This window comes from Cricetulus griseus, chromosome 5 (genome assembly GCF_003668045.3).
Source record: "Cricetulus griseus strain 17A/GY chromosome 5, alternate assembly CriGri-PICRH-1.0, whole genome shotgun sequence".
In the NCBI taxonomy this organism is placed as follows: Eukaryota; Metazoa; Chordata; class Mammalia; order Rodentia; family Cricetidae; genus Cricetulus; species Cricetulus griseus.
In genome coordinates, this window is record NC_048598.1 from 134,172,732 (window position 1) to 134,198,591 (window position 25,860).

The 25,860-nt window shown below is 45.8% G+C and overlaps 4 protein-coding genes across 5 annotated transcripts; 2 read left to right on the forward strand and 2 right to left on the reverse strand.

The window, feature by feature from the left end:
• Positions 1-1,778: 1,778 nt before the first annotated feature.
• On the forward strand, positions 1,779-8,242 carry Dnaaf2 (dynein axonemal assembly factor 2). The gene is made up of 3 exons (XM_027418146.2): positions 1,779-3,639; positions 6,251-6,397; positions 7,680-8,242. The coding sequence occupies exons 1-3, from the start codon at positions 1,816-1,818 to the stop codon at positions 8,184-8,186; spliced, it is 2,478 nt and encodes an 825-aa protein (XP_027273947.1). The 5' UTR covers positions 1,779-1,815; the 3' UTR covers positions 8,187-8,242.
• Positions 8,243-10,893: 2,651 nt separating this feature from the next.
• Positions 10,894-13,141, reverse strand: Mgat2 (alpha-1,6-mannosyl-glycoprotein 2-beta-N-acetylglucosaminyltransferase). Its single transcript, XM_027418142.2, has one exon. It carries the CDS (start codon positions 12,996-12,998, stop codon positions 11,670-11,672), a length of 1,329 nt encoding a protein of 442 aa, XP_027273943.1. The 5' UTR covers positions 12,999-13,141; the 3' UTR covers positions 10,894-11,669.
• A 118-nt stretch (positions 13,142-13,259) lies between these two features.
• Positions 13,260-15,178, forward strand: Rpl36al (ribosomal protein L36a like). The gene is made up of 2 exons (XM_027418145.2): positions 13,260-13,687; positions 14,743-15,178. Exons 1-2 carry the CDS (start codon positions 13,275-13,277, stop codon positions 15,092-15,094), a joined length of 765 nt encoding a protein of 254 aa, XP_027273946.1. The 5' UTR covers positions 13,260-13,274; the 3' UTR covers positions 15,095-15,178.
• Positions 15,179-16,867: 1,689 nt separating this feature from the next.
• Positions 16,868-24,754, reverse strand: Lrr1 (leucine rich repeat protein 1). 2 transcript variants are annotated; one of them, XM_027418143.2, is made up of 4 exons: positions 24,488-24,753; positions 22,158-22,256; positions 20,078-20,799; positions 16,868-17,140 (listed from the first exon to the last, which is right to left on the reverse strand). In XM_027418143.2, the coding sequence occupies exons 1-4, from the start codon at positions 24,692-24,694 to the stop codon at positions 16,900-16,902; spliced, it is 1,269 nt and encodes a 422-aa protein (XP_027273944.1). In that variant the 5' UTR covers positions 24,695-24,753; the 3' UTR covers positions 16,868-16,899. The 2 variants fall into 2 exon arrangements, with proteins under 2 accessions (XP_027273944.1, XP_027273945.1); XM_027418144.2 differs by lacking the exon at positions 22,158-22,256 and having other exon boundaries at positions 24,488-24,754.
• Between the last annotated feature and the right edge of the window lie 1,106 nt (positions 24,755-25,860).

A 25,860-nucleotide genomic window follows, 5' to 3' on the forward strand; every position in this document is an offset into this window, starting at 1 on the left:
TGTTTAGTGGCTTAAACACTTGCTGTGGGCAGAACCTAATAACCTGAGTTTGATCCCCTGCTGGGGATTACACATTGTAGAAGGAGAAAATGGAGTTCCCCAAGGTATCCACTGGTGTTCACAATAAACAAATAAATGCAATGGTAACTTTAAAGAGATACCGAGACAACTATGTGAAGATAGACTGTAAGGAAATGGCCTGCGGGTGTGGCTCAGTGGCAGAGCTCATGCTACAGGTGTCACTTATGGACATGTTAGACAAGGTAGGATTGGTAGCTGAGTGGCAGTGAAGGACAGGTAGAGAGGAATCAAGGATTATATTTAAGTTTTAGGTCTAAAAGCTGGGGAGGTGGTAGTGTTTACTGACACTTCAGGTTTGAGATGGTGTCAGGGTTTCTGTTCTGAGCATGTTGCAGTACTTATCAAACATTCAGGTGAAGAAATCTAACATGTGGGTCTTCAAGGGCTCAGTGGTCAGGTAGGAATGAAGGTCTAATTTTGAAGTCAATGGTTTCATCCCAAAGTAAGATCCATGAAGGCATCCTTTTTTTTTTTTTTCTTTTTTAAATTGAAGTTTGGCCTTGAAATCAAGAGATCTGCCTTCCTCTGCTGGGATTAAGAGTTGTGCCTCACAATGTCCATATGAGTACATATATTTGTGAAAGAGATGACATAATGGGGACAAGGTGCTATCCCAGTCTTGGGACATTCTACTTAAAATATAACAGAAGACTTGTGCAGAAACAACTAAAAGAACAGATGGCAGACTTGGGGTACAGCTCGGTGCCACACACTGGGTTCCATCCCAGGATATTATCTGTCCCCCACACAAAAAAGGATGAGTTGAGAGAAAAACCTGGGAAAGATCTTGTGACTGCAGTAATGTGTGCAGTAAACCGTGCTAAATGCTGCACACATTAAACTGATCCAGGGCTTGCCAGATCTGGGCCTTACTCTGGGCCTGGAGGTGTGGCTCAGTGGCAGAGCTCATGCTACAGGTGTGAGGTCCTGGCTCCTGACCTTAGCCCCAAAACAAAACAAAATTCCTAGGAAGTCACATGGCATAAAATTCCATTGTATTACCACCATACCTGTTGCATTAATTCCTTGTGGGGCTTACATTCTTTCTTATAGACTCACAGAAACTATGGACTCAATCTAAGGATTTGTGGTTTTAAAAAGATGTTCAATTTTAATTCTATCCTCAACCCAAGGAAACTGATCCAGACAAAGTCTGTGATTTTGCTTAGTGATTTATGAGCCCTTATATTTACATTATGAAAAGTAACTTTTCCTGTCTAATGGGCTTTGGTATTTTTTTTTGAAGCGTTCATCTTTTGCCCCCAAAGAGTCTTTATGGGATAATTTTAAGGTGGGATACCTAAAAATTAGGCCTTAAATATCGGGTTCACCAAGTGAAAAGGGCCAGATAGAAGATTTGTGAATTGTAGTCTTGGCTAGGAAACTTCTCATTTGTCTGTGACAGTAAACAGTTAATAAGATAAAGATACAGTGCTGAAAATGAGGGCAGTTAATCACGATAGACTGCAAAGTACGTGTATCCTGGCACAGCAGACTAAAGCCGGCAGCTGTTAGAATGCTGCTTGAAGCAGCAGCCTATTTCTACGCTTCCCACGAGACCGCCGCCCCTCCTCCCAGGTGTCACTATGGCAACAAAGCACGCGCTGCCCCGGCTGTCCAGCCGTTACCTTCCTAGGCTGGTCACTTCTGAATGTACCAGACTCCCAAGTGCCTTAAACACTCTGGTTTGGGCTGGTCCTTCACCGGGCCAGAGTGAGGGGCTGAGTGGGCACCATGGCCAAGGCGGCGGCCTCCTCAGCGCTGGAGGACTTGGATCTGAGCGGAGAGGAGGTGCAGCGGCTCACCTCCGCCTTTCAGGACCCAGAGTTCCGCCGAATGTTCTCCGAGTATGCCTCGGAGATCACAGACCCTGAGAACCGGAGGCTCTATGAGGAGGAGATCACCGCCCTGGAGCGGGAGCGCGGGGTGGAGGTGCGGTTCGTGCACCCGGAGCCGGGTCACGTGCTGCGAACCAGCCTGGACGGGGAGCACCGCTGCTTCGTGAACGTGTGCAGTAACTCGCTGGTGGACGCGCCCAGTAGCCGCCCGGGCCCGGGGCCCGGCGGCACAGCAGCGGGCAACCACTGGTCCCTGCCCTACAGCCTGGCGCCGGGCCGCAAGTATGCGGGGCGCAGCGGCTCCCGCTACACCGTCTACGACGTGGTCTTCCACCCGGACGCCCTAGCGCTGGCCCGGGGCCACGAGCGATTCCGCGCAATGCTGGACGCCACGGCCCTGGAGGCGGTGGAGCAGCAGTTCGGCGTCAGGCTGGACCGCAGGAACGCCAAGACCCTGAAGATCAAGTACAAGGGGATGCCCGAGGCTGCGGTGCTCCGCACGCCCCTTCCCGGGGGCGTCCCTGCCCAGCCCGAGGGGGAGCCGCCCGAGCTTCTCCCGGACCTGCAGTACCCGTACCCGTACCGCTACCCCGAAGCGGCGGAGAGCACGGCTCGCGCGCAGGCAGCCGCGGCTCCCCGGGCACCCCAGGCGGAGCAGCCGCCGGAGCCCACGGAGCCGCGGTGCACGGTGGTGCAGCGCCACCACGTGGACCTGCAGGATTACCGCTGCTCGCGCGACGCCGCCCCGAGCCCGGTGCCGCACGAGCTGGTGGTCACCATCGAGCTGCCGCTGCTGCGCTCGGCCGAGAAGGCGGAACTGGAGGTGAAGGGGAAGCTGCTGTGCCTGGACTCCAGGAGCCCGGATTACCGGCTGCGCCTCCCGCTGCCCTACCCGGTGGACGACGGCCGCGGCAAGGCGCAGTACAACAAGGCGCGGCGACAGCTGGTGGTCACGCTGCCCGTGGCGCTGGCGACCGCCCGCCGGGACCTCGCTGCGACGCCGCCGGAAGCGTCCGCGGCCGAGACCGGAACTGACGGCGCAGCCGGCGCTTCCGAGGGCGACCTTGCTGCGGCGCGGGAAGATTCGGTGAATAGGACCCGAGCTGACCGCGGGGACGAGAGTGGTGTGGGAGCCCCAGGCTTCGGGGCGGCAGACGCTGAAGGGGAGCCGGTTCCCAAGCGGGAGCGAGACTTGGGTGGGGACTCGGTGGCGTCTCTAGGCCTCGGGGAAGGGCCCCCTCCTGGGGACCGAAGCCCCCCTTGCACCGCGTTCCCGGGCTGCGACACCGAGTCCCGCGCGGGAAGCCCCGGGCTGTGCGGAGACCTCAATGCCCAGACGTGTGAGGAGCAGGAGGGGCGCTGCCACGACGCCTCGGGCTCAGCCATGGGTGGCTCCGGAGCCGGGAGCATCGGACCATTGTGCCCTCCTTTGCAGTGCAATCAGGACGAAGACTCCTTGACTTTGCTCATCCAAGTGCCTCAGATTCAGCCGCAAAGTCTTCACGGGGACCTGAGCCCCCTCCGATACAATTTGTGCTTCTCCACACAAGACTCAGGCTATTGCTTCACTTTGCAGTTTGCTCCAGAGAATAAATTGAGTACCAGAGAACCCGTGATTAGCATTTCTTTAAACAATGCGGTGATAGTACTGGCAAAATCTCCGGAGAGCCGTGGACACTGGCGAGAATGGTATTGTGGCTTGAACACCGACTCTTTGGAGGTAACCGTTTTCACTATTTGAAAGACTCTTATTTTTTTTTTTTTGTTACAGGCACCTAAACAAATGTTTTCCACCTATTCATATTATGAAAGATAGTGCGTGGTAAGTGTGTTCTCAAAGCGAAGTTTGCACATACCCGAAGCATGCACTTCATGCCTTCAGGGTTGTCCGTAATGCAGCCGTTTTCTTGGGGTCCATCCACTGGCTAACCAGACTGGATTTTATTGATTCCTAGACCTCTGGCATTTTATGCAAAAATTGAGGGTAGTGTCTCTCCCGAGAAAAGGGTTATAACTTAAGTCGTCCTCAACAGGATTTATGTCGAAAAAGCACTCCAAAGTGGTCATATTTTAACTTGGGAAATCACTTCTAAGTTTTTTAATTTGGACAGATGATAAAATACTTCCGGAGATGAAATAATTTATGCTGGGGTTATAGATTAAGCTCAGAGGTAGAGCATTCTCCTGTACTAGCCTTAGTCTCCTCCTTCCCTATTTCCCATTTGGCCATATGAAACTGTTGGAGTGAGGTTGCCCTCTGGTGGGTGCTGTAAATTACACAGAAAATTTCTCTGTTTTATTTGTCGCTAGAACCCCTAAGTATTTAGTGCATGGCCGGCATTTGATAAAGTGTTCGTCTCACTACATAGCCCTGGCAGTCCTGGAACTATGTGGACCAAGCTGGCCTTGAACTCAGAGAGATCCACTTGCTTTTGCCTCCCAAGTGCTGGCGTTAAAGGTGTGTGTCACCATGCCCAACTATAGTGGATTTTCTTTTTAGTTTTGTTTATTGAGACAGGGATTCTCTGTGTAGCCCTGGTTGTCCTGGAACTCACTCTGTAGACCAGTCTGGCCTCGAACTTAAAAGATGCCCCTTTCTCTGCCTCCTGAGTGCTGTGATTAAAGGCATACACCACCACCACCTGGCTTAGAAATGCTTTTGATGGAGTGCTTCAGTAATAATATCCAGAATATAAGATTCTGGATCTTCAAGTAATAGAAAGGTAAGGTAATTGTTCTAAATGTAAAATTCCTCTAATTTATTGGTTCACTTGCAAATTCAAATACTGTTTAATATAAGCAAAGAGAATTTGAAATTATCTCTGATTTTGTCCCTCCTCTTTGGACCACATAATAATCTTTACTTTGTAATTATAATATTTACTTATATAAAAGCACAGAAGATAATCTTATTTGGGGTAACTAAACTGATCTTATGAATTAAATAATTTTAAATATGGTTAAATGGCTGTTCCTTACTGGATGTGAATATAAAAAAAACTATATTGTGTTTAGATTTGGGTGATAGTGATGCTTAAATTTTCTAGTTGAGAAGCCTGTTACTGTCTTAAAATCTACTTCCTTTTAAATAACTATGTACATGTGGCACACTAAAATATATCAATATTCTTTTTTTTTTTTTTTTTTATCTGTACAACATTCTGCTTCCATGCTTATCTGCACACCAGAAGAGGGCACCAGATCTCATAACAGATGGTTGTGAGCCACCATGTGGTTGCTGGGAACCGAACTCAGGACCTCTGGAAGAGCAGTCAGTGCTCTTAACCTCTGAGCCATCTCTCCAGCCCAAATATATCAATTTTTAAAAATAAAACATATGGTGACTTCTTTGAAAACCTTCGTTCATGTTTTTAAGTGTGTTTGTCCTTCTGAGTGCCTTTCTTTCTCGTTCTTTCTCTCTCTTCCTCTGAGACGTGTTTCTCTATGTAGCCTTGGCTGGCCTGGAACTCTCTTTGTAGACCAGGCTGGCCTGGAACTCACAGAATCCATTTGTTTCTGTTACCTGATCACTAGGAGTAGAGGTGTGTGATGCTGTGCCCAGCACTGAGTGCTGTAGTTTTTCTTAAAGCCAGCATTGAATGATTTCTGTTAGACCCAGACATTGCTTCAAAAATTTAAAAATAAATAGAATGTGCTTCTTTTAAATATTGTAATGGGTTCTTAAGTGGGCCAATAACTTTTTCTGTATTTTGTTTGATACCTGGGGTCTGAGGTAGCCTAAGGTGGCCTTGAACTCCTGTGTAGCTGAAGGTGACCCTGAACTTCTGATCTTCCTGCCTCTGCTTCCCAAGTGTTGGAAATACAGTTTTGAGCCACTGCATCCAGTTTACATAGTCAAGAATTTAAAAGACATAGGAGTTATTAGAAGCTGAACTATAATAAGATTGCATTTATAGCCTTGAAGGGAATATTCCTAAGAAATACCAGGGGCACCAGATAGAATGATGTGGAAGCAGCAGAAAAGAAGTTCAAGGTCACCTTCAGGTGCACAAAGGTCAGCTTGGGCTACCTCGGACAGTATATATTTGGAAAAAAATAAAGGAAATACTGTTTGTAAGTAAGATAATCTTGGTAGGGAAAGCACACACCTCCTCTTTAGTAAACTTTAAATAAAAAATCAAGACTTCCTTTTATCTTTCTCTTTTTAGGTGGATCTCCTATTATATTCTGGACAAAACTAGAGTTCGTCTTTTCAAGATAGCACTTATGGTTGCTGAGATAAACACTTTAGAGACTGTAAAAGCTATGAACTATGTAAGAACTCTTAAGGTGACCTGTAAAATAGAATATTTTTTCTCTTTCTACTTTAGGAAAGATTGTTTCTTGATGAAGAAAATGTTAATGAGTTTCTTGAAGAGGTCCTGCATTCCCCGTTGACACAGGAGAGGTCCCTAGCCCCCCCACCATTGATTGAAGTTCTTCAGGTTACAGATGAGAAGATTCAGATTCATGCAAAGGTATTATTTTAGTGGAGTTTAAAGGAGAGTGACTAATGGCAAGAATATGTAACGTGACTATTGGCCCATTGGGGTTTCTTTGTGTAGCCTTGGTTGTTCTGGAAGTCACTATGTAGACCAGGCCTGCCTCTGCCTCCTAGGTGCTGGGATTAAAGGCATGTACCACCATGCCCAGCTGATAGTAAGACTTGTCTACTTGTTTTCCATGTGATAAGAACTCCACTCTTTATTCTCATATTATTTTTAAAAAGTGCTGGGATTAAAGGCCTGAAATTTAGCCGTGGAGGTGATGGCACAGGCCTTACAGAGGCCTGATCTACTCAGTAAGTTCCAGGACCGCCAGGGATCTGTAGAGAAACCTTATGTGAGGCCATGTGGGGGTGGAGAGGACGGGGAAGGACATGCATGAGGGTTTTGTCTGCATGTATCTTGTTGTGGTACCTGCCAAGGCCAGAGGGGGGAGCACTCTACCTGCCATATGAATACTGGGAACTGAACCTGGTCTTCTCAGGTGTTCTTAACTGCTGAGCCCTCTTCCCAGCCCTAATTTAATTTAATTTAATCAGAAAATTAAAACCACAGGTCATTGTGGCTTAATCCTAGCACTCGGGAGGCAAAAGCAGGCAGATCTCTTGAATTCCAAGCCAGACCCCATTCAAAATATTAATAGAAAAAGAAAATTAAGGGCTAGAGAGATGGCTCAGAGGTTAAAAGCACCGACTGCTCTTCCAAGGGTCCTGAGTTCAATTCCCAGCAACCACATGGTGGCTCACAACTATCCGTAATGAGATCTGGTGCCCTCTGCTGGTGTGCAGATATACATGGAAGCAGAATGTTGTATACATAAAATAAATAAATAAAAATCTTTAAAAAAAGAAAAATAAAACTAAAGCTGGTTTGTAGTTAACATGGCTCAGTAGATAACAGGTGCTTCCTGTGCAAACCTGATGAACTGAATTTGAAACCATGCCGGGGAAAGGGGAAAACCTCCAGAAAATGTCCTTCACCTCTGAGCATCCCCTTTTCTTACACCCTCCCTGCTACACACACACAATAAAAGCACTCACTGCCAAGTTTGAGGACTTTGGTCCCAGCATGTATGTCATAGAATGCGAGAACCAACTCCTACAAGTGGCTCCCTGACCTCTCTGTATGTGCTGTATCCTGCATGAACACACATACATACACAAAATAAATTTTTTTAAAAATGATTTCAGAGAGTACTATGATTCAATTTCTGTTACTTCAAAGAATTACTAACTTGCTATTTCTCTTGGTACAGTTGCAAGAATGTAGTGGTCCTGATGGGCTTCAAGGAGAGGAAAAAGGAGTCAGTGAAGGATGTCCTCTAAGTGAAAAGGGAGACACAGAACATTTTACCACCTCTACCACTGATTCCGATTCATCTGTAGCAGTTGAAGCAGTAAAAACAAACACTTGTGGCTCAGCTGTGGGCCCTCAACACATTTGTCCTGATCTTCCTCACATGCTGTCTGGAAAACCTCAGCAACCGGAGGCAAAAACGGACCCTGAGTTTATAAAAGAAAACGATGCTACCTACTCAGCAGAGGAAAAGGAAAATATAAAAGAGCCAGTCATAACTAAAGAAAAAGAATTAGATGGAGATCACCTGTCTTCATTACTGGACAAAACGGCAGTTCAAGACAAAGCTGACTTTGAGAGCATCAAAGAAACCAATATGCAGGATGGTAGTGTGCAGATTATTAAAGATCACACAACTCAATGTGCATTCAGTTTCCAGAACTCTTTGCTGTATGATTTGGATTAATTGTATGTAATTTTGAAATTTAAAAGTTGAGTAATAAAAATTGGGGATCTAAAATAGCTTTTGTGTTTTTTAACTATAAAACAGGTAGAAGCCGGCAGATCTCTGTGAGTTCAAGGCCACCATGGTCTACAGTGTGACTTCAGGACATCTAGGGCTACTTAAAGAAAGATGTATAAATAAACATTGACAGTTGATGCTGGTGAGGAAGATAGCAGCCAGGAGGTACCTGTAATTCCAACTGGTAGCACTGGAGAGAGACATCATGGCCAGTTTAGGTCAGGCTCAGCTACATAATTAGGGGCCATACATGAGATCCTGTCTTCAAAACAAAACTGCAGTGGTGGTGCACACCTTTAATCCCAGCATTCAGGAGCAGAGATAGTCTGTAAATTGGGGCCAGGTTGTTCTACAAAGTGAGTTCCAGAACAGAGAAACACTGTCTCAAAAAACAGAAACAGGAGATACTTTTTGAACAGTTTCTTTACTTATAGAGATATGCTTTGTGATTTTTCTAATAGAAATGCTTTTCTCAAGGAGAGTAAAATAATTAAACAAAAAATGAGCTGAAGAGATGGCTCAGAGGTTAAGAGCACTGGCTACTCTTCCAAGGGTTTTGAGTTCAATTCCCAGCAACCACAAAGTGGCTTACAATCATCAATGAGATCTGGTGCCCCCTTCTAGCCTGCACTGTACACATAATAAACAAAAACCCACTATTTTATTTTGGCTCAGGGTGGGAGGGGGGCACACACAAGTCACATCGTGAATATGGAGGTTAGAGGTGTGCCTCAAGATAGCTAGAGCTACAGAGAGAACCTGCCTCAAAACAAAACAAAAAATGTTTTTTAAATAAAGGTGATCCTTTGGAGGCTGGAGAAATTTGCATCAGTTTGGAGCACTTGCTCTTGCAGAGGACAGATGTTTGATTCCTACCACACACATTAGAGCTCCCAACCATCCTAACTCCAGGTTTAGAAGATATGATGGCCTATTCTACCTCTGTGGGCACCAGACACACATGTGGTGAACATATACATGCAGGCAAAACATCAACACAGAGATAAACTTAGAAATTTTTAAGCAATCATTTTCAAAATCAACTAATTTCTTGGAAGCTAATGTATTAAAACCATCTTTTGGCTTTAAAGAACATATTTAAGGTTTTTGGAGAGGCTGGAGAGACAGCTCAGTGGTTAAGGGCACTGACTGCTCTTCCAGAGGACCCTGGTTCAATTTCCAACACCCACATGGCAGCTCACAACCATCTGTAACTCTAGTCCCAGAGGATCCAATGCCCTCTTCTGGTCTCCACAGGTGGTACACACTTATACATAGACAAAATACCCATACACATAAAAATGACTTTTAAAAATCCCTAGAACAGAAATTAAGAAAAATCTAGCCATTTGTTCTGACAGGAAAATTTTCTTTTACACAAAAAAACATTATTTTGGAATCAATTCATAACTTAAAATGTGATATAGGAGCCGGGAGTGGTGGTGCACACCTTTAATCCCAGTGCTCAAGAAGCAGAGGCAGGCAGATCTCTGAGTACTAGCCCAGACTGGTCTACAGATCGAGTTCCAGGACAGGCTCCAAAGCTACACAGAGAAACCTTGTCTCGAAAAACAAAACAAAAAAACAAAAATGTAGAGGAAACCCTCAGTTTCCCACCTCAAAATATTTTAGAACAATATGAAAGAAGACATATAAAGGAAAATCTCTGTTGATGTCATCACTAGCCCCAAGGGCATGAATGAACTAAGTATTTGTTTCAGACAAGGCTACTAATTATCAGTAGCCTTTGAACTCTCCTGGAAACACCTACTTCCTTTAGTCCTTTGAACTGCTCAGGAGATTACATCAGGAGATTACATTCCTCCCTATACAACAGTAACACCATGTACTGGGTTTACTGAGATTATTCCTTGAGGTATGCCTCAGCCTTGCATGCATGAGGCTCTGTAATCCCAGTTATAAACGAAGAACTGGGAGGGTTAGAAATACAAGGCCAGCTAGAGCTATACACACAAACCAATCTGTAAACACACACACACAAGATAGCTCAGTGGGTAAAAGTACATTCCAAGTGCCTGGAGTCCTGACCCTGGGACCAACACCCTCTGACCTTCAGCAGGCACCACGGAGACACATGTGTACACCCATATATGTGCACACAGTTAACAAATTGGTAAAACATTAAAAAAGTCAAGACAGTGCCAGATTGAGATGTGAAGGTAATAGAAAACCAGAAGACTAAACAGCTTAAACAGCATATACATTTCCAGTACGAAACTGATAAAAATAATTTTTGAGACTTTGGTAAATGACCAATAGTCATCTTTACACACAAATGACCTCTGTAACTTTTGGCTGAATACAATTATATTATGGAAAAGTAATACAAAGTATGAATAATCTAAAGCTTGCTTCCTACTGTCTGTTCTTTTAAAAGCATCTCAAGTCACAGCTGGCACAGACCTGCTGCACCTTGGCAAGACTGAACTTTGTATCATTTCTGGCCTTCAAAAACAATTTAGGCAGTATTTCCCTTATACAGCAGCTTTTCTTATTGTTCATTATCTATGCCTGGCTAATTTGAAAGCCAAACTATTTCTTCCTAAGAGAACGCACTGTCATGAGCCAGCTTCATTTTAAACTCATACAATGTATAGCTAGTAATTATTAAGATATAATGCTCATGCTCAAAACTTCTAGAATGCCTTTATTGGTACAAATAGAACATTTTGCAAAATGATTAGGGAACTTTTTATGAAAAAATGAGTATTTTATTTTGGCAGCACTAAAAATAAAAAAACAAACAAAAAAAACCCACTGTATTTCTACATTGAGGTGAAAACAGTGTTTAAACTTTCTTATTAACCAAATACATTCCAACATAAATCATGTAGTATGAAGGCTGAAAGCACAGGCAAATCTTAACACAATAGCACAGGAATCAGCAATACTGAAATGACTCTTCTGACAGGGCGTTTAACAAACGGAACTTCTGAGTGATTAAACCGGTCAGACAATTCCTCCAAATAAAAGTCAATAGTGACACTGGGTTTGTCCCATCAATACTCTAATAGTCTTGTAATACTTTTTACTGTTGTGACAGTTTTAAATAAGTCTTGCTGTACTTAAAATAAGTTCTGAAAGTGGAAAAGTATACAAAGTTTTAGATAGAAAGATTAACAGATGCGATTTAAATAAAATTTCCTTTTCTAATCAATAATTATCAAATCATTACCCTTAAGCAGATAGACTGAATTTTAAAACCCAAGACCCAAAATGAAAATTTCAGTTTGAAATTTTAATCAGACTAACTGAATAGGATTACTATATATTTGGACACCTGTTACAAGAAATCTGTGTATTAAAGCAGAAACCAGTTCCTATACCCTTTATTCAATTGTATATCCCATTGAAAGAAATATAAAAAACAGAAGACTGTCATCTTTGCAATTGTGATTTTTGTTTTCACTGCAGTCTTCTATAACTTTTACAGAGTTCATGGTCCCTAATATCTCCCCACCCACCATTTTTCCTAGGTGGGGAAATGGCTGCCATAGAAAATTTCTCACTGATAACTAGAGTTTCTGGAAACATGTACTGTTGGTTATTATTTAAGAATGACTCGATCTGGGCACTCTGGGTGGATGGCCTACATGTTTTCTTGTGATGCATACCACAGTCTCCAGCATGAAAAATCCTCGGAGCTTGAGGAACTAAGACTTTCCAGAATTTAGGAAGACAAGATACAGTCAAATATTGAAGAGTCCAGTCCCAGTTATAATCATCATAAGTACAGAAAGTGTCTGTGCACTCGATCAACTTCTGATAGGCATCTCGGGTCAAGGCTAACCCCATATTGTGCTCTGTGGATTTCCAAGTTTTCACATCTACCTTGTCAGCAATGCCATAGAAACTCCGACTGGCAGTGTAGGTCCCTAGGGAGAGGACATCACACCCAGGACACTCCTGCTGCTTCAACTTCCACATCTTTTTGAAGACATGGTAAAAGTCTGGGGCTAAGTAGTGGTCCTCTTCCAGGAAAAGTATAAGGCCAGTGTAATCCTGAAGAACTCTGACTCTCTCCCACACAAAGTGCAGCTTCCACCACCAATGATGTTTGGTTTGCGAGAATTTGGCCTCTCTGTAATGGCCAAAGGAGTCAGGGTATTCGGCATTGATGCACCCCAACTTCAGAGCTGCATTCTTCTTTAGGTCTCTGGGGCAGTCTCTGGGGTCACTACCCGGAAACTCACTCGGGTACAGCTGAATGCTGAATGGAAAGAACACTTGCAGAACCGGGCAGAAGTTCACGCTAGCTATCATATGGTTGATCTCTGCGGACCAGAAGTCATGGCTGAAGATGACTAGGACTTCGTTAATGCCCTGGGCTTTTCGAAGCGAGTCTAGCAGCAGCCTGAGGTATTCCGGCCGGTTATGCACCTGGACCACCAGCACCAGCTCCCCGGGGCGCCAGGTGCCGTCATCACGGACATTCCTCAGCATCTGATCAAAGTTCAGTTGGTACACCAGCGACCGGTACCGCAGCGTTAGGTTGTCCACCTCGGGCCGCGGGGCGGCGGGAACCACAGGAGGCGCCGAGTCGTTGGAAACCCTGCGGATGCCTACGGACACGGCGAGATGGCCCGGACCCCGCGGGGGCTCCGCGTCCAGCAGCGGCGGGGCGAGGCCGTCGTTCTTCCTTTGTCGCCCATTGCTGCTCCAGAGGACGAAGCCGCAGGCGGCCACCACGAGCGTCAGGATCAGCACCTTCCGTTTGTAGATGCGGAACCTCATGGTCTCCGGGGCCGGGAGCGCGGGCGCGGAAAGCAGCTGGCGGCCTCTGCACGGAAGGGGCGGGCGGGCGGCGCCGTCGCCTTGGCCTGTAGCCCTAGGAACGCCTGGCCCCCGCGGTGACCCTCGCTAACTCATCCCGGGCCCCGGCGTCCTGGGGCCCGAAGGCTCTCAACGGCCTCGCGCCGCCCGGGCTCGGCACATCCTCTCAGGCAGTTGCAGCTCCAGCAGCCGCCCCGCCGCTACGAGCCGCGGCTCAGCGTCGCCTCGGTCCTCTCCATGCAGCGCCCCGGATCCCGGAAGAAAGCCAGCCGCGGCCGCCGCAGCCCGGCTCCGTTACCTGCGTTGCGCGTCGCCCTGCGTCCTCTGCGCTCTCATCCTCGCTCGCTCGCTCGCACGGCAGGACGCCGACACCGAGCGCCGCAGCCTCGCCCCGCTCCGGCGGCGATCGTCCTGACAAGCCGCGACTGGCCTGCGAGCGCCCGGGCCCTCCGGCCCACACCCTCCACCCCGCCCCGCCGGCCGTTGGTTGGCGCTTCCCAGAAGCGTCCGGAGGCGGGTCTCCGGACGAGGCGGCTGCCTATTGGCTCGTGGCCCCGTCGCTCGGGTTCAGTTCCGACTTCCGCCCGGCTCGGCCCTTTCCTGTTCGGTTCGTGCGGTGGATGTGGTGATCCCGGACGCCGGCTCTCTCGGTAAGTCTGGGGCTAAGCGGCAGCTGCCGCCTCGGGGATCGCGGCCGCCCGGGGGCCGGGGTGGCCGTGCTCTGTGAGGAGCGGGAAGCGGGGCAGGTGCTGCACGGCACGGCCGAGGCCGACATCCTGCGCCTCCCCCCAGGAGAGGCGCTCCAGCATGGCGTCTAACTGGGCCGCGCAGCACGCGCAGGCTGGCCACGACACGTCAGCCTTCGGGGCCGCTGGCGGGTGACGGTGCTTTAGAGGGGTAGAGGGTTAAGACCGACGTGGTTCGGAAGAGCGAGCGAGCCGGCCGGAGCAGGAGCTACTGCTTCCCGTCCTGCGCCAGCCGCGCATGGCCACGAGCTAGAAAAATGGAGTCCGAAAGAAGCTGGCTTCCACTCGGACGCCGCTACCATCTGCCTCCTTGCAACGAGCCATGGTGAATGCCGCGCTAACGATGTCTGGCTTGGACAGAAATGAGTTGGCTACTCAGGTGTCGGTTTGACTTTTTTTTGATTTGGAGACAAGAGTTTCTTTATGGAGCTTAGGCCGACCTCGAACTAGCAATCTCCTGCCTCCCGGAACAGGAGAGGTGTCAGGTCTGTTTTTGTAACTGTTAAGTTTTATGTCTCAAGAGCTACAGTTTTTTCTATAGGCTTGCAGTGGTGGGGATTGAACCTAGGATGCTTAAACACACTTAAGCATCTTAAGGCAAGTGCTCAACCACTGAGCAGCATGTCCAGCCCAGTATTATGCACTCAAACTGGTGTGCACTTGCACTGCCGTTATTCGTGTGGAAAATGAGTACTTAGTGGGTTTACACTTTACTTTTTTTTCTTTTGGTCTTTCGAGACGGTTTCTCTGTAGCTTTAGACCCTGTCTGTCCTGGTACTCTCTCTGTAGACCAGGCTGGCCTTGAACTCACAGATACCCAGTGCCGGAGGCACTAAAGGCATGCACCACCACCGCCCCGCGTGTTTACACATTTTTGATTACTGCTTTTTATATATTCCTAATAATTGTGCCTTTAAAACTTTGACAATTTTAAAACAGTGTCTGAAACTTTATTACAGTTTTCATCGGGTAGACACCTCCACTGCAAAGATGGTCAACGTACCTAAAACCCGAAGGACTTTCTGTAAGAAATGTGGCAAGCATCAGCCTCACAAAGTGACCCAGTATAAGAAGGGCAAGGATTCCCTGTATGCCCAAGGAAAGCGGCGCTACGATCGGAAGCAGAGTGGTTACGGTGGGCAGACAAAGCCAATTTTCCGAAAGAAGGCCAAAACCACCAAGAAGATTGTGCTGAGGCTTGAGTGTGTGGAGCCCAACTGCAGATCGAAGAGGATGCTGGCCATTAAGAGGTGCAAGCATTTTGAACTGGGAGGAGATAAGAAGAGAAAGGGCCAAGTGATCCAGTTCTAAAACTTGTGTCTTCCAAGAGGAAAATTCGGAAGCAGTAGAAAAATGACCTTTTAGAAAATAAAGTTATTGTTCCTGATTACCTAAGCCTTGTGCCATTTGATTCTAAGTGGAATTGCATATTTAGAGTTTTTTGCTTTTCTTTTTCAAATGTGTTTAGTGGTGGTCTGTCTCTACCTCAGGGTACTAGGATTACAGAATTGCACCATACCCATGTTGGTGGTGCTCCATTGGATTGAACCCATGGCTTCCTGCATGCTAGGTTGGGTGTGCATTCCACCAACTGCCCCACAAGAAGTTACAGAGGTAATCCAATGACTGCTGAGTAACAGGCACAAAACATTGTGGATATGTAATTCATTTCCTAGAACAGGTGGGAAGATTGTGTCATTCTCAGAATGGCTTGTAGACTAATACTTATTTTAATTAAATAATGTTTTAATTATTTTTCAGATTTGTTAACCTTGGTTGACTGACAAACATGGACAGTGATGTATGTGTTAGGCAACTCATTCAAAAAATTACCTTAGTGGAAGTCACTAAGAATAAAAATCTGAACTTTACTGGGGGTGGGGGATACAACTACGGCTCAAGAGATGGCTCAGTAGCTAAGCCCTGGCTGCTTGTAAAACAGACAGATGGGCTCACAATTGTATCTACAGTTACAGTGGATCCAACACCCTCTGCTGACACCAGACATGCATGCACAGACACACGTGCAAGCAAGATACCCATTTGAATAAAATAAATGCTCTGGCTCAATGTATCAATTGGTGGTGATGCCAGGAATCAAACCTAGGGCCTTGCAAGTGCTCTACTACCGAGCCATACCCTCTGTAGCTCTGCTATCCTGGAAATGCATAAATCTGGCTGGCCTCAAACTCAAGTCATACCCACCTCTATGTCCTTTAAAGTGTGTGCCACCATGCCTGCCCCCTATATCCTCCCTGAATAAAGTTCTAATAAAGTGTTCTAATGATTATTATATTTGAATCCAGAAAAGGAAAAAGGCTTCAAATGAGAAAGTTTTAAGATGAATTATTTGGAAAAATCCAGAGCAGTGGTTCTCAACCTTCCAAAGGCTTTGACTCAGTACAGTTCCTCCTTTTAGCGACTCAACCATAAAATTTCATTGCTACTTCATAACTGCAATTTTACTATTGCTGTGAACCATAAAGTATGTGACATGCAACCCCTGTGAAAAGGTTGTTGGATCCCCAGGGGGTCATGACTCTCGTGTTGAGAGAAATTCTTCCCAAGCCATACAGCAACATGCTGAAACTATGCAGGATTGTTTCCAGTAGCCTGCCATCCTCTAAACTTCTAGAGGTCAGAAGAGGACACTGAATTCCCTGGAACTAAAGTACATACAGTTGTAAAATACATACAGTTGTATTTTACATACAGCCATGATATGAATGCTGGGAACAGAACGATAGTCCTCTGCAAGAGGGTATATGGTTTTGTTTTTTGAGACAGGGTTTCTCTGTAGCTTTGGAGGCTGTCCTGGAACTCTTAGACCTGGCTGACGAACTGACAGAAATCTCCCTGTCTACGTTCTGGAGTGCTGGGGCTGGGACTACAGGTGCATCACCACTGCCCAGCTGGGTATGTGCTCTTAACTGCTGATTATTGATCCACTCAATAAGTTCAGCTTGAATTAAATTCCAGAGTCAAATGGTTGAAAATGCTAATATACATTTTCTTCCCCGTGCAAACATACAAAAAACTTCCCTCTCCATTTTGTTATTGTTAGATCACAAATACTCAACCATCTATATCTAAGGAACTTTCTTTTATACCACTAATTATTTTAATATATCAGAGGAATTTACATAACAAGTTAGAGAACAAAAGTAAGAGATAATAGGAGCTTCCATTCTATCCACATTATCTACTAAGACCACCGTGTGGGCAATGGAGTGCAGATTAATTGTTGTAGTTCCTTGAATGAAAGACTCTAGACACAATCTTCCACAAACACAGGTTTTGGCAGTATCCAAATCTCGACAAACATGGAAAGGAATGATATGAGGGCCATATGGAATCCTAATGGGGAAAAACAGATAATGTTACTATATTCTGAATTTCACTAGAACATTGAATTATAATGAAATAATGTCAGGACTCAGTATACCCATTTTATTTTCCCATCTGTTTTTTTGTTTTTGTTTGGTTTGGTTTTTTTTTTTTTGAGACAGGGTTTCTCTGTGGCTTTGGCTGTCCTGGAACTCTTGTAGTCCAGGCTGGTCTCGAACTCACAGAGATCCGCCTGCCTCTGCCTCCTGAGTGCTGGGATTAAAGGCGTGCGCCACCACCGCCCAGCTTGTTTTTCGAGACAGGGTTTCTCTGTGTAGCTTTGGAGCCTATCCTCGAACTCATCACAGAGATCCCAGAGATCCGCCTGCCTCTGCCTCCCGAGGACTGGGATTAAAGGCGTATGCCACCAACACCAGGCCTAATTTCCCTTCTGTTAATAATAGGACAAAGAGATGGCAAAACAACAAAACATCCCTAGATTTTCCTAGGTATTATCCTGAAGGCACTCTGGAGGCTGAGGCAGACTGGAGCTCAGGTCAGACAGGCCTACACATGGAAACATCTCTAACGAAAACATGCAGAGGTCAACCTGAATGCAAGAGACCCTGTCTTAAAAAGCAAGGCTCAGTTGACAGGCTGTAATCTCAATTTCTCTGGAGGCTGGAGGAGAAAGATCCTAAACTCAAGGCCGGGCTGGGAAGAGGGTATAACTCAGTGGAAGGGTACCTGCACCCTAAGGTTCAATTTCCAGTTTAAAAAAAAAAAAAAAAAAAACCAAAAAAGATCTCTGGAGGCCAGCCTGGTCTACATAGTGAGTTCCAGGACAGCCAGGGCTAACACAGAAACCCTGTCTCAAAGAAAAGAAAAGTAGCAGTAGCTGCTGCAACCAGGTGTGGTTATGTGTAGATGAACCCCAGCACTTAAGAGGGAAAGGCAGGAGGGCTGACTAAGGCCACTCTGACCTTAGTAAAATGTCTCTAAAAACCACCAAGTTAATCTTTTTTGGGGGCTCGGGGAGGGGCTGGGGTGACAGCTCAGCAGGTAAAGTCATTGTGAAATAAGCATGAGGACCTGAGTGTGAGCCACGGAACCCACAGACATAATCTGGGTGCAGTGGACACTTGTAATCTCAAGGCTGAGGAGGTGGACACAGGCAGATTCCTGGGTTCCCTGGTCAGCTAGCCGAGTCTTCTTCTTGGTGAGATCTGGATAAAACTAAGACCATCTCTAAAAAAGTAAGATGATGGCCACTAAGGAATGATGCTTGAGGCTGATGTTTCAGGTATACTCGTATGAGCATGAGTCAAGCTGTGTCATCTTTCTATTTTAAAGACACTCAATAGTCCTGTTCTAGTTATATCCTACTGTTGTGATAAACATCCCATCAAAAAGCAATTCAGGGAAAGAAAAAGCTTATTTCCTGTTATACTTCCGGGTCACAGTCAATCAGTGGGGGAAGTCAGGCAGGAACCCAAGCAGGAGCCTGGAGCAGAATCCATGGAGAAACGCCCCGTGGATTCTCACTCACTAGCTAGCTAGTTCAAGCTCATGTTCACCCAGCTTCCTTATACAACCTAGGACCACCTGGCCAGAGACAGGGCTACCCATACTAGGCTGGGTCCTCCAGTTTCAACTACTAACCAAGACAATCCTTCATACACATGGCCACAAACCAACCTGATAGAGAAAATTATTCAACTGTTTGTTCGGTTGATTCTAAACCGTGTCAAGTTGACAGTTGATGCTAACTAGGCTCGTTCACTTACTAGCTTCCGCATGTGCATATGTGGACATGTGTATGCGTGCTCATGACCAAGTGTACATCGGATCAGATCCTCTGGAACTAAAGCTACAGGTGATTGTGAGCTTTCCTATGTGGGTGCTGGGAACTGAACCTGAGTCCTCTGCAAAAGCAGTCAGTGCTCTCTGACCACTGAGCCATCTCTGCAACCTAAAGATAAAACATTTAATATACAAGTAGGAAACAGCGAGGAAAAAAAAAGTACATATCCTTGCTAATCTTATATTCTTATGGGGAAACTGATAGCAAATAAATGTTAAAGAAAACATAAAATGGCAAGTAAAAAGTACTACTACACTATAACAACAACAACAACTAAGCCATATAAAATAGAGAATAAAACAACAGGCTGAGCAGGTGAGATCTTTTTAGAAAGACATGAATGTAGAGACCCAAGTAAGAGAATGAGCTATGAGACCCCAAGCAGAGGTAAAGAACATAAAGGCCATTGTAGCAAGGGGTCAGACTGTATACAATGTTAGGAGGTTTTTTTTTTTTTTTTTTTTTTTTTTTTCCCCTTTCAGGACAGGGTTTCTCATTATAACAGCGTGGTTGTCCTGGAACTCACTCTGTAGACCAGGCTCTAGAGATCCTCCTGCCTTTGCCTCCTGAGAGCTGAGAATAAAGGTGTGGACACCATACTGGGCTTATTTAACATTAGGAGTTAAGACTTGGGGCTGGTGAGATGGCTCAGCAGGTAAGAGAACTGGCTGCTCTTCCTTCCAGAGGTCCTGAGTTCAATTCCCAGCAACCACAGGGTAGTGGCTCACAACTGTTTATAATGGGATCTGGTGCCCTCTTCTGGCCTGCAGGCATACATGCAGATAGAACACTATATGTAATAAAAATAAATCTATTAAAAAAAAAAAAAGACTTGACTGTTGGGGCTGGTGAGATGGCTCAGTGGGTGAAGGTGCTTGTTGCCAAGCCTGATGACCCAAGTTCAATCCCTGGAACTAACATGGTGGAAGGCAAGAACCTACTCCCACAAGTAAGTTTCTCTGACTTCCAAATGCTGTGGAATGCCCTCACTATTCCCTCACTCCTCCAAAAATCTAAAAGTTAAAAAACCCAAAAAGACTATTACTGAGTTTCATCAGTATTAGGATGCCACCAAAGACCATACTTTATGACAAAAGGCTTACCTGTTGGATAGTATGGTTTGTGCACAAGACTCCAGTAAAGTTAATGGTACTTGAAGCTTTATAATCGGAAGGGCTCCTGGTTTTTCAAAAGCATTTCCAAAAAGATCCAAGTACTCTAGGGATAGCACTTTAAATTCACAAGGTAGATTTGTAATTTTATTTCGAGCTGCTGATAGAAAACGAAGGTTTGTTAGTTGTCCTATCTTGAAAGGAAGATGAATCAATTCATTATCACTAAGGTTTAAATTTCTAAGTTCCCGGAGTTGGCAAAACTGCACAGGGAGTGCCTTGATTTTGTTCTTGCTGAGATCCAAACTCTGAAGTGTCTTCTGGAGTGTGGACTGACAAAAAGACACAGCAAATGACTCCAGGTGATTGTCATTAAGGTTAAGTTCTTGAAGGTGGGTGAGGTCTCCAATTGTAGCTGGAAGCTTTTTTATACAATTGTGACTCAGGTCTAACTTTCTAAGGTTTTTTAAGCAGAGCATACGCATGTCAACTCGGGCAAGCCTACAATGAGAAGTCTGAAGATGTTCCAGAGAATATGGAAAGCTCCTGCTTAGAGGATAATCCTTTTTGGATGTGATAACCATTTTGGTTTTAAACTTTTCAAATTCTGAAGTCTTCACTGGTGTGAGTGTTGAAAGTGGTATGCTGATGTCACAGCCTCTGTGAGCCATCCTCACAGCTGAAAGGAAACTCTTTAAATTGCCAGGACTGGCCTGAAAAACATTTTAAAAGGTACGTAATTACAAACCCTATTTTATATACTTCATGCTTGTTAGTTTTTCCCTTAAAAAATCCTAGAGTTGCATACACAGACTATGTAATTTTTTTTTTGAAATCAGCTTTAAAAAATATTTTAGTACTTGATCTAAATTTTAACTTTCAATGTTTTGGGGGCAGTGAGAGGGCCATCGGGTAAAGGTGCTTGTTGTTAAGCATGACATCCCAAGTTCAATCCCTGAAACCCACATAGGAGCAGGAGAGAACTGACTCTCTCTCTTTTTTTTTTTTTTCCCTTGGTTTTTCAAAACAGGGTTTCTTTGTGGCTTTGGAGGCTGTCCTGGAACTAGCTCTTGTAGACCAGGCTGGTCTCGAACTCACAGAGACCCGCCTGCCTCTGCCTCCCGAGTGCTGGTATTAAAGGCATGCGCCACCAACGCCCAGCTGAGAACCAACTCTTGAAGGTTGTCTTTAGACCTCCACCCCTGTACAGACACAGACACAGACACACAGACACACAGGCACACAGGCACACAGGCACACAGGCACACAGACACACAGACACAGACACAGACACACACACACACACACACACACACACACACACACACACACACACACACACACACACACACAGAGTGAATAAGAGTGGGGCTGGAGAGATGGCTCAGCAGCTGAGAGCACTGGCTGCTCTTGCTGAGTACCCAGTTCAGTTCCCACATGAGGCAGCTCACAATGGTCTCGGTATCAGTCTCTCTGACTATATATCAGAGATCAGGATGTAAAGGCCTCAGATACTGTGGCAGCACATTCCAGCACACTGCCAAGCTCTCTGCCATGATGATAAAGGACTAAGCCTCTAAAACTGTAAACCAGCTCCCAACTAAATATTTCGTTTATAAGAGTTGCTGTGGTCATGGTGCCTCTTCACAGCAGTAGAACAATGCCCAAGACAATGTAATAGCAGCAATAATGACAGACACTGGAACGCTGTATGTGGTGGCTCAGGCCTGTAACCCCAGCATCAGAAGTTGAGGCAGGATTGCTATCCATTTCAGATCAGCTTGCACTACCTAAGACCCTATTGCAAACAAACTAATACACCTGCAAGAATCTGTCTGTAATTGCTATGTGGGCTATCAAGATGCTTTAACAGCCGATCTTTGTCTTTATTTTTTGCTTTTGGATATAGTCTCCCTGAGTACCCCTGAATGGCCAAGAACTTGACATGTATATCACACTAGATTTGGGCTTGTAGAAATCTTCCTGCCTTCACTTGCTGAGTGCTGGGATTACAAGCATTCAAAGCTGCACCTAGTTTGCGTATCTTTTGTTACTGTTTTCAGTATCCTACCTTACTCAGATGGATGTCCACAGGAGGCTCCTTTAACCGAACAGTGGCTTTCCCTTCATCCACAAATCTGGTGAAGAGCTGTTCAATGTTTTCTTTCAGCTAATTAAAATCAAAGGTCGTGGGGGAGGACAAAACTAGTCATTACTATTCAGTAACACTCACTGCAACTAGACTGTGCCAGGCTTCTTCCAAGTTTTAGTTTAGCTTTTAGCCCCAATGGACTAAGTGTTTTATGAAGTTTTTGTTTGGTTGGCTTTTTTTTTTCTTTAATTATGTATACAGTGTTCTGCCTCTAAGGATTCAGGCATTATATTGGTCTGCCCCTGTCACCTGGCAGAATGCACTCAGGCAGTACCCTGATCAGCCTAGGTGCAAAGGACCCCTTTAAAAGAAAGACCTCTGCCCACTCATGTTCTTTCTGCTCTCTTCTCTTTCCTATTTCTTTATCTCTCTCTTTTCTGCTGTTCCCCTGGGGCAGACAAGACGTTTCCCTCTTCTCTTCTGTCCTCTCTCTCTCTCTCTGTGTGTGTCTCCTAACCTCTTTTCTCCCCCTTTCCCTTTCTAATAAAACTTCTCACCTAAGCTCTGTCTGCCTGCAGGCCAGAAGAGGGTACCAGGTCACATTTTAGATGGTTGTAAGCCACCTGAATTAAACTCAGGACCTTTGGAAGAACAGCCAGTGCTCTTAACCTCTGAGCCATCTCTCCAGTCTGGCTTTTCTTCTTTTTTAAGCAGATGAATAGTTACTGCTCTGTTTGTCTTTCCTTTATTTTAAGAAAATGTTCCCTTTCTTCCAACCCGGTTACATGACTATAGTAAGAAGTGCCAGCAGTGGCTCACAGCCTCAGTCCCTTATTCCAGGTGACATGCCTTCAGCTAGATAACCTCTGAGCTAGAACACTGACTGATACAACTGGTGCTCAAAACTTTTATTCTCTGTGTAACAGCCCTGGCTGTCCTGGAACTCACTTTGTAGATCAGGCTAACCTTGAACTCACAGAGATCCTCCTGACTCTGCCTCTCAAGTTCAGGGATTAAATATTGAAGGAGAGAAGGACAGGGTAAAAGAAGGACAACAGTAGAAGCAGACTCCTTAACAGACCAGACAGGAGGGGAACAATTTAGACTACAATCTACCATTTAGCTGGAAGGAAATGGAGTACCTATGGTAGAATGCCTACCAGGAACCTGGGGTTCTATCCTCAACACAGCAGTACAAACCAGGTGGAACCCCAGCACTTCAGAGGCAGAGGCAGGGGATCTGAAGATCAAGGCCATTCTTAGCTACCTAGTGGCACAGCTGGCCTAGTATGCACAGGTTCTAGGTTCAATCTCCAGAACTCCAAAAGTGAATGAATGAATAGCTTGAATAAGATAATACTCTCGGGCTGGAGAGATGGCTCAGAGGTTAAGAGCACCGACTGCTCTTCCAGAGGTCCTGAGTTCGGTTCCCAGCAACCATATGGTGGCTCACAACCATCCATTATAAGATCTGGTGCCCTCTTCTGGTGTGCAGATAGATATACACAGAAGCAGAATGTTGTATACATAATAAATAAAATCTTAAAAAAAAAAAAAGATAATACTCTCCCCTCAAGTATTTGCTGTGAACGATAAGGGAAAGAATCCTAGAAAAACATATAAAATGCACTAAAAAAAAAAATCAGATACAAGGGTGGGTAATGAATCGTTCCTTCATCTCCATGGTGGACACAAAGACATCTTGTTTTTCACCGAATAGCAGTGTGTGGTAATGAAGGAAAACGGATGGTATGCATCTTGTTTCCTTCGGTTCATCCTTCGGTTCAGTATTGGACAGACTTCAGAGTTTGCCACTCTTCAGGCACGAAGAGTCTCTGGACCTCAGGCCAAGCACTTATGACATAATAAATAAAGCAGAGGATATATGTGCTAAACAACTTTAACAACAACAACAACAAGTCAGATTCAACCCAAACTCAAGTTTGGATAGTATTCATTCATTGTTAAATGCATTCTCTTCTGTGTGTGCTGGAGGCCGAACCCAGAACCCCATCATTTATTGGCAAGCTCTCCACAACTGAGCTACAGCCCCAACCTCTTTTCATCATCTCTTAAAGACATCCTATTTTCATAGGGAAAGAAATAAAAAGCTCTGAGAAACACTATGCGTAGATGATGATGCGGGGTTACTTTACTGTACCTTCAAATCAGCTGCTTTGCAGCAATGTCAGAAGCTTGTACACGGGGGGAGTGGGGGACGGTGTCGCTATCTAACAAGTCACCTCGCCCTTAGAAGCCCGCCGCGAAATTGGGAGTGGGTGCATGCTCAAGGCGCCCCGATCGCTTACTTGGTAGCGAGTTCCGTGCTTGTCCTTCATGGTGGAGACCAGCAGGCAGGCGCCGCGGCCGGGCTCGGCCCCTGCTAGGGGCTGCAGCCCACTCCTCCGCGGTGGCTGACACAGGCTCACCACCGCTCGCACACCCTTGCCTCGGCTCTTGAGCCCCAAGACTGGCAAGTGCCGGCTCAGGACTTCCACCTCACAGTGCAGCCTCATCTTTCTACCCGCTGGTCTCCGTCTGGGCCGCGCCAGGCTTTGAAACTTGGCGCCTGCCGCAGGGCGGGGCCTCCGGGGTCCTCACGGCAGGGCTGCCCATGTCCTGCCTGCGTCCGCCGGTTTTACGGCTCCCCGAAGTTCCACTCCAAATTCTTCTTGGGACGGGTGGAACGCCCAGTTTTTTGGCATTATTTAATGTTTCCCGACTGAACCCCGCGTGCTCGGTGCGTACCGGGGGACCTTCCCTCAGTCTACGGACAGGCGGTCGCCGAGGGCGTCACGTCTTCCTTGGGAGGCGGCGCGGTGGGTCCCGGTGTGCAGTCTAGCAGTTTGTGTGCCCGGTGCAATTGTCTGGTCACACCCGGGGCTCCGGTGTCACCCTGCTTATAGGGTCAGGCGTTTGGGGCCGGACGCCAGTGAGGACGTGCTCTCGCCAGCCACCGTCAGTCAAAGCAGAGCGGAGCTTTAGGTGGCAGGGCGGGGCAAAGTGATTCCCGTTGAGCAAAGTTCATTTTGCAGCGATGACCTGCTACTGAGCCTTGGCAAGACGGTGGAGACCCACCTTCGCTTCCCATCCCTTTTTTATTTACCCAGCCCGGGCTCGAGGTGGAGTGGCGCCTTAGAAACTCCCTCTTGCCTTAGTCGCGGCACTGTTAACATTTTATTTTATCTGAGTTGCACTTTTGAAACTGTGGGACGGCGTTCAGAAATACCAGTGTTCAATTTAACTGTGGTAAAGTTATGATTAAATCTTCAATGGACATCCCTGTTTACATAGAGCGTGTTGAATTTTGTGTGCGTTGAATTCGAATCCCTGAAAACCACGTATTAGGCAAAGATGATAAATTGTCACCCCACCCTGCACCCATTTAGAATTCCCTCATACATTCATGTTTTTGATTGCTTAACACTTTTTCACCCAGTGTCGTCACCATCATGACTGGTACTGGTTTTCCTTCTTGAAAACTCCAATTACACCTAAAACTTCCTTTCATTTATTTTCCTGAGTTTCTGGCATATATTAGGCATTCAATTGATAATAGAATATTTCTCTGACTCCTCCCATCTGTGTCCATAATCAACATTATTCACTGAGGTGGGTAGTTAGTTTAGATTGTGGTAAGATAGTAGGGACTAGAAACTGAAGCCAGTTAACAAAGACTGGT

What these genes read in the sequence shown, in the direction of transcription:
- Dnaaf2 (XM_027418146.2), top strand. Translation starts at nt 1,816, where the DNA reads ATGGCCAAGGCGGCGGCCTCCTCAGCGCTGGAGGACTTGGATCTGAGC. An exon ending in TGAACACCGACTCTTTGGAG is followed by an intron (nt 3,640 to 6,250) that starts GTAACCGTTTTC and finishes TTTCTACTTTAG; the next exon opens with GAAAGATTGTTTCTTGATGA. An exon ending in AGATTCAGATTCATGCAAAG is followed by an intron (nt 6,398 to 7,679) that starts GTATTATTTTAG and finishes CTCTTGGTACAG; the next exon opens with TTGCAAGAATGTAGTGGTCC.
- Mgat2 (XM_027418142.2), bottom strand. Translation starts at nt 12,998, where the DNA reads ATGAGGTTCCGCATCTACAAACGGAAGGTGCTGATCCTGACGCTCGTG.
- Rpl36al (XM_027418145.2), top strand. Translation starts at nt 13,275, where the DNA reads ATGCAGCGCCCCGGATCCCGGAAGAAAGCCAGCCGCGGCCGCCGCAGC. An exon ending in CCCGGACGCCGGCTCTCTCG is followed by an intron (nt 13,688 to 14,742) that starts GTAAGTCTGGGG and finishes ACTTTATTACAG; the next exon opens with TTTTCATCGGGTAGACACCT.
- Lrr1 (XM_027418143.2), bottom strand. Translation starts at nt 24,694, where the DNA reads ATGAGGCTGCACTGTGAGGTGGAAGTCCTGAGCCGGCACTTGCCAGTC. An exon ending in AGCACGGAACTCGCTACCAA is followed by an intron (nt 22,257 to 24,487) that starts GTAAGCGATCGG and finishes GATTTTAATTAG; the next exon opens with CTGAAAGAAAACATTGAACA. An exon ending in TGGACATCCATCTGAGTAAG is followed by an intron (nt 20,800 to 22,157) that starts GTAGGATACTGA and finishes AATGTTTTTCAG; the next exon opens with GCCAGTCCTGGCAATTTAAA.